This window comes from Callithrix jacchus, chromosome 22 (assembly GCF_049354715.1).
Source record: "Callithrix jacchus isolate 240 chromosome 22, calJac240_pri, whole genome shotgun sequence".
In the NCBI taxonomy this organism is placed as follows: domain Eukaryota; kingdom Metazoa; phylum Chordata; class Mammalia; order Primates; family Cebidae; genus Callithrix; species Callithrix jacchus.
Window position 1 is genome coordinate 2922899 of NC_133523.1, and position 15001 is coordinate 2937899.

Below are 15001 nucleotides of genomic sequence, written 5' to 3' on the forward strand. Positions count from 1 at the left end.
TTCTCTAGGGCCCTGGGAAGCAAAGGGAGGCTGGCTGCAAGGCTGGGCCTCAGGACTCCTTGCTCTGCAGCTACCTGTCCCACCTGGAGCGCATCACGGAGGAGGGCTATGTCCCCACGGCGCAGGACGTACTCCGCAGCCGCATGCCCACCACTGGCATCAACGAATACTGCTTCTCCGTGCAGAAAACCAACCTGCGGTGAGCGTTCCACCTGGGCCCAGCCTGGGAGTGCAGGGAAGGCTTCCTGTAGGAGGGGTAAAGGAGCTGGATGAGTGGATGAATGAAGGGGTAGATGGATGAGTGGATGGATGGACGGATGGATGGATGGATGCAAAGATGGATGAGTGGATGGATGGATGAGTGGATGGATGGACGGATGGATGGATGGATGCAAAGATGGATGAGTGGATGGATGGATGGATGGATGAGTGGATGGATGGACGGATGGATGGATGGATGCAAAGATGGATGAGTAGATGAATGAATGGGTAGATGGATGAGTGGATGGATGGATGGATGGAGGCAAAGATGGATGAGTGGACGGATGGATGGAAAGATGGATGAGTGGATGGATGGATGGATGCAAAGATGGATGAGTGGATGGATGGATGGATGGATGCAAAGATGGATGAGTGGATGGATGGATGGATGGATGGATGCAAAGATGGATGAGTGGATGGATGGATGGGTAGATGGATGAGTGGATGGATGGATGCAAAGATGGATGAGTGGATGGATGGATGGATGAGTGGATGGATGGACGGATGGATGGATGGATGGATGCAAAGATGGATGAGTAGATGAATGAATGGGTAGATGGATGAGTGGATGGATGGATGGATGGATGCAAAGATGGATGAGTGGACAGATGGATGGAAAGATGGATGAGTGGATGGATGGATGGATGGATGGATGGATGGATGGATGCAAAGATGGATGAGTGGATGGATGGATGGATGGATGCAAAGATGGATGAGTGGATGGATGGATGGGTAGATGGATGAGTGGATGGATGGATGCAAAGATGGATGAGTGGATGGATGGATGGGTAGATGGATGAGTGGATGGATGGATGGATGGATGCAAAGATGGATGAGTGGATGGATGGATGGATGCAAAGATGGATGAGTGGATGGATGGATGGATGCAAAGATGGATGAGTGGATGGATGGATGGATGGATGCAAAGATGGATGAGTGGATGGATGGGTAGATGGGTAGAGGAATGATGCATGAATGGGCAGATGGGTGGTGGGTGGGTGAGTGAAGCATGGACAGATGAGTGGAGGAATGGATGGATGAATGAATGGATAAGTGGATGGGTGGGGGGGTGTGGGTAGATGGGTGGATGAGTGAGTGGATAGATGGGTGGATGGATAATGGGTGGATAGATGGGTGGGTAGATGAATGGGTGGCTGAGTACGTGGAGAGACGGGTGGGTGGGTGAGTAGGTGGATTGAGTAAATGGGTGGACAGGTGGGTGGATGATGGATGGATGGATAGATGGGTAGATGGGTAGATGGATGGATGAGTAAATGGATGGATGGATGGATGGGTGGGTAGGTGGGTGAATTGAGTAAATGAGTGAACAGGTGGGTGATGGATAGATGGATGAGTGGATGGGTGGGTGGATTGGTGGGTGGATGGATGGGTAGATGGGAGGACAAGTGAGTGGATAGATGGGTGCATAGATGGATGGATGAGTAGATAAGAGAGAGATGGGTGGGTGGATGGGTGGATTGAGTAAATGGGTGGAGATGTGGGTGGATGATGGATGGATGGATGAGTGAATGGATAGATGGGTGGGTGGATGGGTGGATGAGTGAAGGGATGAGTGAATGAATGGATGAATGGGTGGGTGGATGGGTAAAAGTTCAGGAGTGAAGGTAGAGGCTGGGGAATCACAGGGAATTCTGGGCCAAGGAGGTGATTTTCGGGTATGGCCCAGGAGTGAGGCGGATGAATGGAGTGAGGGCTCGGAGGACACAGTCCCGAGATGGGAGGTGATGCCCACGGTACCCAACTGGCCAGTTGCTGACCCACTCCTGTCTCAGAGCCCCCTCTCGACAGCCGCTCGCCCCTTTCTGGTTCTGGATGTGGGCTTTGAGGGACTCTGAGAACACATGGGGGGGCGCAGGTCTCAGGGATCAGGAGACACATATGCCAGCGGCAGCCTAACAGCTTAATCACCGGTCTCGGTTTCCCCTCCTGTGCAATGGGGCAAGTCCCCTCTTGCTTCAGGCCCGGGCTCGTCCAAAGCCTCCGCTCTGGCACTTCCTGAGTAACGGTCGCATCCCCAGGGAAATGACGCACCGATGATTATCAGTGACCCACATTTCTCAGAAGAGAGGCAACAGGAAGGCGGGGGCAGGGCTCAGGCTTTTGTTGCGGCATGTGGGGCTGAGCCACAGATGGAGGGGAGGACATGTGCTCTGGGAACCGACCTCATTCCCAACTGTGTGGCCACTGGACACTCCCATGGCCAGCCTGAGCACAGGAGCCCCCATGGCACAGATGGGAAAACTGAGTGTTGGAGATGTTTGGCAATTTCCCTTGCTGGGTCACCCAGCCAGCACCAGGGCACATCCTAGATCTGTTCGACCTGCTGCCCTCTAATGTGGGGGTAGAGGGCAGGCAGCCCAGCACAGCAGAAGCCTGGGAAAGTCCCCTCTTCTCCCTGCATCTCAGTCTCCTCATCTGTAAAATGGGCGTGAAGAGTCATCCCTGCCTCGCGTGAATGACATGGCAAATCCACCAGAGGCTGGCATCTGTTCTTGCTACTGCCATTATTGATCTTGGCATATCCCAGACATGACGGGGGTCAGGGGTGTCACGGAGCAGGGTCCTGAGCTCTGAAAGGGGGTGCCCCGGTTCCCTGTAGGATCGTGGACGTCGGAGGCCAGAAGTCAGAGCGTAAGAAATGGATCCATTGTTTCGAGAACGTGATTGCCCTCATCTACCTGGCCTCACTGAGTGAATACGACCAGTGCCTGGAGGAGAACAACCAGGAGGTGCGTGGCCCCCGCCTCCTTCACCTTCCCACGTGTTGACCCGGGACCCGCATCCGGGCAGGAAGCTCTGGTGCAGAAAGCGAAGCGTCCCTGCTTTTGAATGGGCCTGTGTGTGCCCAGCACGGCTTTAAACTTGACCTTTCATTCTTTTGTGGTCAGATCGCGGCAAGACACAGACCCACAGCATTTGTCTGGCCAGGACCCCAGACACACACACACATGCACACACTCAATGCACACACATACGCACAAGCACATGCACCCTACATGCACACGCACACACTCATGGGCATGATACATGCACATGCACACACACGCATGTGCACATGTACACGAGCACTGCACAATATATGGCATGTGAACACATGCACCACACATGCACACACGCACACAATACATGCACACATGTGCACACACATGCACATACGTTCACAGGCACGCACAATATGTGCCGACACACACACGTGCACAGGAACACAGGCACTACACACACGCACACGCACACAAACGCACATGCATGCACCGTACATATACATAAACATGCACCTATGCACACAATACATGCACATGCACACACGTGCACACATGCACATACACACGCCTGCTCACACACGTGCACACACATGCACATGCACACGCCTGCTCACACACGTGCATACATACATGCACATACACACGCCTGCTCACACATGCACACACACGACTGCTCACATGTGCACACACATGCACACACCTGCTTACACACGTGTACACACATGCACACACCTGCTCACACACGTGCACACACATGCACGTACACATGCCTGCCCACACGTGCACACATACACATGCACACGCCTGCTCACACACGTGCACATACACATGCATGCACTGTACATACACATAAACATGCACCTATGCACACAACACATGCACGTGCACACACCTGCTCACACCGTGCACATACACATGCATGCACCGTACATACACATAAACATGCACCTATGCACACAACACATGCACGTGCACACGCCTGCTCACACACGTGCACACATGCACATGCACACGCCTGCTCACACACGTGCACATACACACATGGAAATTCCTGTCCATGCTCTGGCCACACCACGGAACCCCAGGGCTTCTGTCACACACTTCACAGACACATCCTTGAGTCAGTCACACATGGATGCACAGCCCGCCCCCGAGGAACACTCGAGCCCGAGACAGACATGGCCGCCTGCACACATGCAGGCGCAGGAGAGCAGGTCTCCCCGCAGGCGCGCCGTTCTGCTTTGGTTCAGGAAGGCCCGAGGCCGCTCCTGCTTTTGGGAATGTGAACTTTCTTCCCACTTAATCCCTGAGCCCAAGGGTCGGGGGCGTTATTACCCGCAAGGCGTGACTGTAGGGGTTGAGGTTTCACCCACACAGTCTGGGGACCTGAGGGTCAGACGATATAATTTTGACTTTCAGACTGAATTAGACGGAATGCATTTTAGGTCACCCTGATACTGCTTGTCCAGCCACACGAAACTGACTTGTTTCCCAGGGCTTTGGTAAGAAAGCTGCGCAGACCAGACAGCTTCAACAACAGATATTTCTTCTCCATAGTTCCAGAGGCCAGGAGTCACACAGGGACGTGGAGGCAGGGCTGGGTCCACCTCAGAATCTGTCCCAGGCCTCTCCTGGGTCCTAGTGGTGGCTGGTGATCCTTGCTTGTAGTGGCTCACCCTGATCTCTGCCTCCACCTCACACACACCATCCTGTCTGTGTGCACGTCTGTGTGTAAATTTCCTCGTTTTTATTTGGAGACAGAGTCTTGCCCAGGCTGGAGTTCAGTGGTGTGATTATAGCTCACTGCAGCCTCGAACTCCTGGACTCAAGCAATCCTCTCACCTCAGCCTCCTGAGTAGCTGAGACTACAGGTGTGTGCCACCATGCCCGAATAATTTAAAAAAACTTCTTGTAGAGATGGGGTCTCACTATGTTGCTCAGGCTGGTCTCGAACTCCTGGGCTCAAGTGATCCTCCTGCCTCGGACTCCCAAAGTGTTGGGACAACAGGTACGAGCCCCTGCGCCTTTTTGATTTTTTGAGATGGAGTCTCAGTCTGTTGCCCAGGCTGGAGTGCAGTGGTGCCACCTCAGCTCACTGCAACCTCAGCCCCCTGGGTTCCAGCGATTCTCCTGCCTCAGCTTCCCAAGTAGCTGGGACCGTAGGCATGAGCCACCATGCCCAGCTAATTTTTGTATTTTTAGAAGAGGTTTTACCATGTTGGCCAGGCTGGTCTCCAACTCCTGACCTCAAGTGATCCGCCTGTCTCGGCCTCCGAAAACGCTGGGATTACAGGCGTGAGCCACCACACCTACACTCCCTCTTCTTTTTCTTTTTTTTTTTTTTTGAGACAGAGTTTCACTTTTGTTGCCCAGGCTGGAGGGCAATGGTGCGATCTCAACTCACCGCAACCTCCGCCTCCTGGATTCAAGCCATTCTCCTGCCTCAGCCTCCCAAGTAGCTGGGATTATAGGCATGAGCCACCATGCCCGGCTAATTTTTGTATTTTTAGTAGAGTGGGGGGTTTCACAATTTTGGCAAGGCTGGTTTCGAACTCCTGACCTCAGGTGATCCACCTGCCTCAGCCTCCTAAAGTGCTGGGATTACAGGCGTGAGCCACCGCGCCCGGCCAGGTCTTTCTTCTTATAAAAACGCCAGTCACAGACTTGGATGCCCACCTTATTCTCACCGGAACGACCCCTTCAAAGACCCTACCTCCAGGCCAGGTGCAGTAGTTCATGCCTGCAATCCCAGGACACTGGGAGGCCAGGAGTTCAAGACCCTCTCTTCAGATAACGTCACGCTCTGAAGTTGTGGGTGGACATGAGTTTTGGGAGGACACCCTTTAAACCAGCACAGGCACAAAACCATGTCCACGAAGACACATGGGCACAGCCCGCTCAGCCCCAGCCAGGCAGGTAGGGGTGAGCCACGCCCCTGGACGGTAGCCAACAGCACCCCAGCACCCCTTCGGAGCTGCTGGCCGAAGCAACCGACCGCTTCTGCCCCCAACACAGAACCGCATGAAGGAGAGCCTCGCCCTGTTTGGTACCATCCTGGAACTGCCTTGGTTCAAGAACACGTCCGTCATCCTCTTCCTCAACAAAACGGACATCCTGGAGGAGAAAATCCCCACCTCCCACCTGGCTACCTACTTCCCCAGCTTCCAGGGTAAGTAGTTCTAGAACCTTCTATACCCTTCCCCTCTCTTCGGAGCTGCTGATCTAGGCTCTCCTGCAGTCACTGGAAAGTTCCACAGAATCAGACCCGATTTCTAGACTCTGCTCCACGCACCGCAAACCTCTCCGAATCCGTTTCCCGCTCTGTGGAATGGAATGAAAGGGCAGAGGCCCTCGCAACTGAGTAAACTGAGGAATTCTAAAAAGACCAGCACATCATGTGTACCTTAAAATTTATTTTGCCGGGTGCAGCGGCTCACGCCTGTAATCCAAGCGCTTTGGGAGACTGAGGCGGGTGAATCACCTGAGGCCAGGAGTTCGAGACCAGCCTGGCCAACATGGTGAAACCCGGTCTCTACTAAAAATACAAAAATTTAGCTGGGCGTGGTGGTGGGTGCCTGTAATCCCAGCTATTCGGGAGGCTGAGACAGGGGAATCACTTCAACCTGGGAGGCAGAGGTTGCAGTGAGCCGAGATCGCACCACTGCACTCCAGCCTGGGTGACAAAGTGAGACTTCAGGTTTGAAGAATGTTTCTTTTTTCTAATTTTTATTTATTTATTTTTAATTTTTAATTTTAAAGAGACAGGGTTTCATCGTGTTATCCAGGATGGTCTCGATTTTCTGACCTCGTGATCCGCCCGCCTTGGCCTCCCAAAGTGCTGGGATTACAGGCGTGAGCCACCACGCCCAGCAAGAATGTTTCTTTTTCTTTTTGAGACAGGGTCCCACGCTGTCACCCAGGCTGGAGTGCAGTGGTGCGATCTTGGCTCACTACAACCTCCGCCTCCCGGGTTCAAGGGATTTTCCTGCCTCAGACTCCTGAGTAGCTGGGATTACAGGCGCGCACCACCACGCCCAGCTAAATTTTTGTATTTTTAGTAGAGACCGGGTTTCACCATGTTGGCCAGGCTGGTCTCAAACTCCTGACCTCAGGTGATCCGCCCACCTCAGCCTCCCAAAGTGTTGGGATTACAGGCGTGAGCCACCGTGCCTGGCCTGAATTTTTTTTTAAATCTTTCATACTCATCTCATCTATACCTAATTGGATAGAAATTTCTATTTTTTTAAATCCATTATTATTATTATTTTTTTTTGAGACGGAGTTTCGCTCTTGTTACCCAGGCTGGAGTGCAATGGCGCGATCTCGGCTCACGGCAACCTCCGCCTCCTGGGTTCAGGCAATTCCCCTGCCTCAGCCTCCCGAGGAGCTGGGATTACAGGCACGTGCCACCATGCCCAGCTAATTTTTTGTATTTTTAGTAGAGACGGGGTTTCACCATGTTGACGAGGATGGTCTCGATCTCTTGACCTCGTGATCCACCCGCCTCGCCCTTCCAAAGTGCTGGGATTACAGGCTCGAGCCACCACTCCCGGCTTTTTCTTCTATTTTTAAAAGCAGAGGCTTGAACAATCTTTCCGAAGCACACAGCCTAGTTCTTATAAATATAACGACCTCCTTTCGTGTGGCACTTACAGCTCTAGGTTTGCATAATCCTTATTTTAACGGTATATTAATCAAGACATGTACAAGTGGGACAGACAGGTTTGGGAACAAACTGTGAGCACATCCAGAGAGTCAAAAGGCCAGGGCAACTGCAGAGAAACACCATCAAGTGTTGGGCACGTCTTAGTCGGTTTTACAAAGGGGAGGCAAAGCTGTGGGGTTAATCCAGGGGCCGATGTGGGGAAGGTGTGTGTTTACCAGCATTTTCCCCGAACACCACTGTGAGGCTAGAGCGTGGTGGGAGAAGTGTCCTGCTTAGCTACTGTTGGAAACGGGCTTCGTGCCACAAAGAAAAATCAGCACCGAGACAGAGGATCTCTCAGCAAGGCAATCTCTACTTTCTGCAGAAAGGGTGCCCCTCGTTAGCCATCTTGACATGAGAGTACAACACACAAAGGAAAAGCAGACAGATTTATCCCTTACACATTTGGGGTGGTCCTTCCTGCCCTGTCTGATCTCCATTGGCTGGAGCCAGACCTCACAATCTAAACTAAAACCTGATTGGCTGACCACTTACAACTTTCCTAAACAGGTAAAAAGCAGTGGAGAACAAAAAAGGAAATCCAAATAAGGAACGGGCATAGGCTGTGAGCACGGACATGCCTGTGAGCATGTCCAGCACGGATATCTCAGTTAAAGTACGAGGACACAGAATGTACTACGTGCCCGTGAGCACGTTTAACAGCTACGTAGCATAGGGCTTAACAGAGTCACGAGGAAAAAGCAAGAAGGCTTTGCAGAAAGTCCTTCAAAGAGACTATTATTTCTAACATTTATTATTATTATCATTATTGTTACTATCCTTTAACAAGAAAGGAAACTTTGAAGAGGAACTTTTCTACTTCCCACAGATACTGCTGAGAAAAAAACCACCCCAAAACGTAGTGACTTAAACCGGCCGTTTTCCTTTGCATATGACTTTGTGGGTCAGGAATTCAAAAAGGGTTGAGCTGGGTAAGCTCATCTCTGATCCATGTGGCATCAGCTGGGCTGCCTGGGATTGGAGATACACTTCCAAGATGGCTTCTTCCCCCACATGTCTGGTGCCTTGGTGCTCTTGGCCTCTCTTTCTGTCTCTCCCTGACTCCCTCTCCCATCTCATGTCTCTCTCCTCCCCTTTCTTCCAGTCTCTCTGTCTCTCTCTCTCCCTTTTCCACCTCCTCTGTTCTCTCTCTGTTCATCTGGTGCCTCATAATCCATAGCCTCCTTACATGGTTTGAGCTTACTCACAATATGGCTGCCTCAGGGTAGACTGACCTCAGCCCAGGTGGAAGCTACTTCTCACGATAGCCTCAGAAGTGTCAGATGGTACGTCTGCCACATTCTGTTTACCAAGCACACCGTTCATATCAGCCTGAATTCAAAAGAAAGAGGCTCCACCTGTTGATGGAGGAATGACACGTGTATACAGGGAGGGAAGGAAGTGACAGCAGCCATCTTGGAGATAGCTGCCTTCATTAACTGGGGATGCCCTAACAAAGTGCCACAAACAGAGCTGCTTAAAACCACGGAAAACAATGGTTCAGGAGGCCAGAAGTCCACAGATAAGGTACTGGCAGGGTTGGTACCTTCTGGAGGCTCTGAGGGAAAATCTATTCAATGCTTCTCTCTCAGCTTGTGACGGTGGCCAGCAGCCCTTGGCTCGTGGACGTATCACTCCCATCTCTGCCTCCATGTTCACATGGGTGGCTTCTCACAATGTCTTTATGTATCCCCTCCTGTTCTTAGAAGGCCACCAATCATTGTTTACAGCCCATACTTTGTATGACCTTAATCAATTAATTTATTTATTTTTGAGACAAGGTCTTGCTCTGTTGCCCAGGCTGGAGTGCAGTGACGTGACCACAGTTCACTGCAGCCTTTGGTGATCCTCCCGGGCTCAGGTGATCCTCCCGGGCACAGGTGATCCTCCCAGGCTCAGGTGATCCTCCCGGGCACAGGTGACCCTCCCGGGCTCAGGTGATCCTCCCGGACTCAGGTGATCCTCCTGGGCACAGGTGATCCTTCCGGGCTCAGGTGATCCTCCCGGGCACAGGTGATCCTTCCGGGCTCAGGTGATCCTCCCGGGCACACATGATCCTTCCGGGCACAGGTGATCCTCCCGGGCACAGGTGATCCTTCCGGGCTCCGGTGATCTTTCTGGGCTCAGGTGATCCTCCCGGGCACAGGTGACCCTCCCGGGCTCAGGTGATCCTCCCACTTCAGCCTCCTGCGTTGCCGGGACTACAGGCACGCACCACCACAGCTGGCTAATTTTTGTATATTTCTGTAGAGCTGTGGTTTCTCCATGTTGCCCAGGCTGATCTGGAACTCCTGGGCCCAAGCACACATCTGTCATCCACCTGCCCTGGCCTCCCAGAGTGTTAGGATTACAGGCGTGAGCCATCGTGCCTGGCCATGACCTAATTTAGCTTACCTAATTACATCTGCAAAGATCAGATTTATTTTTTATTTATTTATTTATTTTTTGAGGCGCAGTCTTGCTCTGTCACCAGGCTGGAGTGTGGCGGCATGATCTTGGCTCACTGCAACCTCCGCCTCCTGGGTTCAAGTGATTCCCCCGCCTCAGCCTCCTGAGTAGCTGGGACTACAGGCACATGCCACCACACCCGGCTAATTTTTTGTATTTTAGTAGAGACGGGGTTTCACCAAGGCCAGGATGGTCTCTATCTCCTGACCCTGTGATCGCCTGCCTCAGACTCCCAAAGTGCTGGGATCACAGGCGTGAGCCAACCACACCTGGCCAAAGATCTGATTTCTTTTCTTTTCTTTTCTTTTGAGACAGAGTCTCAGTTTGTCATCCAGGTTGGAATGCAGTGGTGTGATCTTGGCTCACTGCAACCTCCACCCCTGGGTTCAAGTGATTCTCCTGCCTCAGCCTCCTCAATAGCTGGGATTACAGGCGTGTGCCACCACACCTGGCTAATTTTTGTATTTTTAGCAGAGATGGGGGTTTTACTGTGTTGGTCAGGCTAGTCTCAAACTCCTGACTTTGTGATCCGCCCACCTCGGCCTCCCAAAGTGCTGGGATTACAGGCGTGAGCCACCGCACCCGGTCCCTAGATCTCATTTCTAAGTAAAGCCATATTCAGAGGTTTCGGGTGGACGTGAATTTTGGGGAACACTGTTCACCTCAATATACAAGCAGCCATAGAAGATGAAGTCCTTGGTACACGCTCAACGCCAGGTCCACAGCCAGCAAACACAAGCTTTGCTGAAGTCACCGGGATTTGACCCCGGCCTTGTCATGTCTCAGAGCTCATGAGGCCAATTTTGGCCAATCGTGCCCACAAGACTCAGGGTCTGGGACATAGAGGTCAAGTTGTTCCCGGATGGTGGCCTGGACAGCCCCTCTTCCCTGCCGAGCAGGCCTGGGAATCAGATTGTAGCTTAGAGAATTTGGGAACAGGATAAGGTGGATATTTTTTCATTCAGGTCAAGGGGAACCTCCCATGACTCCTCCTTGCCTCCCAGCTCAAGTGGCTGGAGCACCCTGTGCAGACTCTGCCCTTCCCTCCTCTGTACTAAATAATATATGGGACAATAATAATACACCGAGGCTGGGTGCGGTGGCTCACGCCTGTAATCACAGCACTTTGGGAGGCCGAGGTGGGCGGATCACCTGAGGTCGGGAGTTCAAGACCAGCCTGGCCATCATGATGAAACCCCATCTTAAAAAAAAATAATAATAATAAACCACACTTTGGGAGGCTGAGGTGGGCAGATCACCTGAGGTCAGGAGTTCGAGACCAGCCTGGCCAACATGGCAAAACCCCATCTCTACTAAAAATACAAAAATTAGCTGGGCCTGGTGATGGGGGCCTGTGATCCCAGTTACTCGAGGCAGGAGAATCGCTTGACCCTGGGAGGTGGAGGATGTCGTGAGCCGAGACCGCGCCATTGCACTCCAGCCTGGGCGACAGAGCAGGTCTCCATCTCAAAAACAAACAAACAAAAACAAACATCTACGTGGCAGACCTATTCATCTAGCTGTTATAGAGATGGGGAAACTGAGGCACAGAGTGATGCGGTCTCTTGCCAACAGCCACACAACCAGTTAGCAGCACAGGCAGGGTTTGAGTCCGGGCTGTCCAGACCCAGAGCCAGAACCTCTGCACTTAACCATGCTGCTACTACCTGGTCCTTCTGAAAATACATTGATAGGTGAAAATCGTGAAGTCTTCTGTTCATTAAGCACTGATCCTTCTACATAATGTTACAACGTCGAGACAGCTCTGTGAGGCCCAAGACTGTTCTGATCCCCATCTTACAAATGAGGAAACTGAGGCTCAGAGAGGTTGCAGGGATTAAAATACTATTATAGATAACCCACCAGGGAGAGAGTAGCAGAGCCAAGTCTAGGGCTCCCAAACTCATAATTCACAGTGCTCTGAGCACACAGGCGTGGAGCACTGTGACACGACGTATCAGAGCAGCCACCCAGGCTGACTCCAGGGACTCTCTTCCTCTTCTTTGGCCTTGGGTCCCCCAGCTGCACATTCCCGGGATATTTGTCTCTGCAGTCTTCCAACTCCATCCGCTGCAAAGCAAGACAGCTTCGGTTTTTTTTTTTTTTTTTTTTTTTTTTTTTTTTTTTTTTGAGACGGAGTTTCGCTCTTGCTACCCAGGCTGGAGTGCAATGGCGCGATCTCGGCTCACCACAACCTCCGCCTCCTGGGTTCAGGCAATTCTCCTGCCTCAGCCTCCCGAGCAGCTGGGATTACAGGCACGCACCACCGTGCCCAGCTAATTTTTTGTAATTTTAGTAGAGACGGGGTTTCACCATGTTGACCAAGATGGTCTCGATCTGTTGACCTCGTGATCCACCCGCCTCGGCCTCCCAAAGTGCTGGGATTACAGGCGTGAGCCACCGAGCTTCGGTTTTTTTTTTTTTTTCCCTTTGGAGATGGAGTCTTGCTCTGTAGCCCAGGCTGGAGGGCAGTGGCACAATCTGGGCTGGCTGCAACCTCTGCCTCCTGGGTTCAAGCAATTCTCCCAACTCAGCCTCCCGACTAGCTAGGATTACAGGCGCCCGCAACCACGCCCCACTAATTTCTTGTATTTTAGTAGAGACCGGGGTTTCTCCCTGTTGCCCAGGCTGGTCTCAAACTCCTGACCTCGTGATCCACCCGCCTCCGCCCCTGCCTCCGCCGTGTCGAGATGACAGGCGTGAGCCACGGCGCCTGGCAGACTGTCTCTCTTCAACAGTTCCGCCGCAAGTCCCAGGGCTGGGTCTCATTGGTCCATTTCAGGTCACATGACTCTTGCGAGCCTCTCTCCTGCGTTCCCATTGGCAGGGCCTGAGTCATGTGACCAGCGAGGTCCACAAAAGATGGCGCCAATCCGCGGACGAAATGACCGGCGCGATTCCTGGGGGAGCTTTCAGCTCTGGCCCCCTAGGTCCAAAGAGGGAAGGTCCTGACCCCCTTCCCGCACTCTGTTTCCCCAGGCCCCAAGCAGGACGCGGAGGCAGCCAAGAGGTTCATCCTGGACATGTACACGAGGATGTACGCGGGCTGCGTGGACGGCCCCGGGGGCAGCAAGACGGGCGCGCGTTCCCGACGCCTCTTCAGCCACTACACATGCGCCACGGACACACAGAACATCCGCAAGGTCTTCAAGGATGTGCGGGACTCGGTGCTCGCCCGCTACCTGGACGAGATCAACTTGCTGTGACCCAGGCCCCACCTGAGGCAGGCGGCACCGGCGGGCGGGTGGGAGGACGGGGTGGCTGCAGGGGACCCCTAGTGTCCCTGGTCTCTCTCTCTCCAGCCTCAGCCCACACGCGAGTGAGTCCGGGGATGGAAAGCCCGCTGTCGGCCGCCCTCTTCTCGGCCTCTCACCAGGACAGCCCCCCCCACCCCCCCACCCACCCCGCCGCCCAGGGTGCGCGCCTTCCCTTGCTTGACTCAGTTTACCTCCTTTGAAAGGGAAGGAGCAAAACGGCCATTTGGGATGCCAGGGTGGATGAAAAGGTGAAGACACCGGGGGATTGAGGACTTGGGTGGGTGGGCGTCTCTCAGGAGCCCCATCTCCGGGCGTGTCACTTCCTGGGCAGGGGTCTGGGACCCTCTGTTGGGTGACGCACACCCTGGGACGGGGCGAGTGGGTCCTTCTGGCGCCTTCTTGCGTGGACTCTGGCGCGCTCTGGTGGACAGGAGAAGGAACGCCTTCCCGGAGCGCAGCGGGAGTGCAGGGACTCCCCTTTGCAAGGGGTTAACAGACCGCTGGGAAACGCTGTTCCTTTCGGAGGTTCGAGGCTCACAGCGCGTCCCGCCCCGGTTTGCAGACGAGGGAAATCGCGGCGCACAAGCATCCCCCCCCATGGTTCGCAGGCTCGGGGCTGGACGTGCCGCATCTTAACCTTTTGTATTTATTCCGTCACCCTCTGCAGGCCCCGTGCGGCGTGGAGGACATTAAACATTTCTAAGAGGCTGTGTCGCCAGTGTCCTGTTTCTCCCCTCTGCATTCCCTTCTCGGGTTACCTGTCCCAGGGGGGCAGTGGTTACCGTTGGGGGGGACCGGGGAGCAACGTGGAGTAGAAAGGAAAAAAGTTTTACTTCTTGCCTATCATCCCAGCACTTTGGGAGGCCTAGGCGAGTGGATCACGAGGTCAAGTGATCGAGACCGCTCTGGCCAACACAGTGAAACCCCATCTCTACTAAAAATACAAAAATTAGCCAGGTGTGGTGGCGAGCACCTGTAATCCCAGCTACTCGGGAGGCTGAGGCAGGAGAATCCCTTGAACCCTGAAGGTGGAGGTTGCAGTGAGCTGAGATCGCGCCACTGCACTCCGGCCTGGCGACACGGCGAGACTGTCTCCAAAAAAATAAAAACACTAAGAAGATAATTTGTAAGAATGTGTTCTTGATGTTTTGTAATAATTTGAGACTCAGGAGAGTTGCGGAAGTCCCACACAGTTCCCACACCCCCTCCACCCAGCTTCCTCTTCCCTCTTATGTAACCCTAGGGTTCAGGCCAGGAAATGAACCTGGGCCAGCATCCTATGAGCAAACCTGTGTGTCGACCTTATATTAGAATGTGGCGGGTTCTCACTCCCATCTTCCTTCTCCGGGCCAGGATCCAATCCCGGACCCTGGACCCCCTCGAGCGGCCTTCCTCTCCTCCGGGACGGTGCCTCAGTTTCCTTCATGACACGTTGGAGGAGTTCTGCTTGGTCATTTCTGAGCCGTTCCTCAGACTGGGTTGGTGTGAGGTTTGCTCGTGACAGAAAGGGATGACGGAGACATCTCGGGCGTCACCCGATCAGGTTC

General features: G+C 53.2%; 1 protein-coding gene and 1 long non-coding RNA gene across 3 annotated transcripts in view; one reads left to right on the plus strand and one right to left on the minus strand.

The window, feature by feature from the left end:
* The window catches only part of GNA15 (G protein subunit alpha 15), a 29579-nt gene extending 15417 nt beyond the window's left edge, over positions 1 to 14162 (plus strand). The window contains exons 4-8 of one of the 2 annotated variants that reach the window (XR_001909002.4): positions 71 to 199; positions 2882 to 3011; positions 6060 to 6213; positions 13177 to 13702; positions 14122 to 14162. Coding sequence is in view for 1 of the 2 variants with exons in the window: in XM_017968181.4 (XP_017823670.1) it covers positions 71 to 199; positions 2882 to 3011; positions 6060 to 6213; positions 13177 to 13403 (640 nt within the window). In the remaining variant the exon portion in view is untranslated. Of the gene's footprint in view, positions 1 to 70; positions 200 to 2881; positions 3012 to 6059; positions 6214 to 13176 lie in introns of both variants that reach the window. The other variant, XM_017968181.4, reaches the window with a different exon arrangement.
* On the minus strand, positions 11899 to 13866 carry LOC118151052 (uncharacterized). The gene is made up of 2 exons (XR_008478464.2): positions 12845 to 13866; positions 11899 to 12267 (listed from the first exon to the last, which is right to left on the minus strand). It is a non-coding gene; the product is annotated as an uncharacterized LOC118151052 (long non-coding RNA).
* Positions 14163 to 15001: the final 839 nt, after the last annotated feature.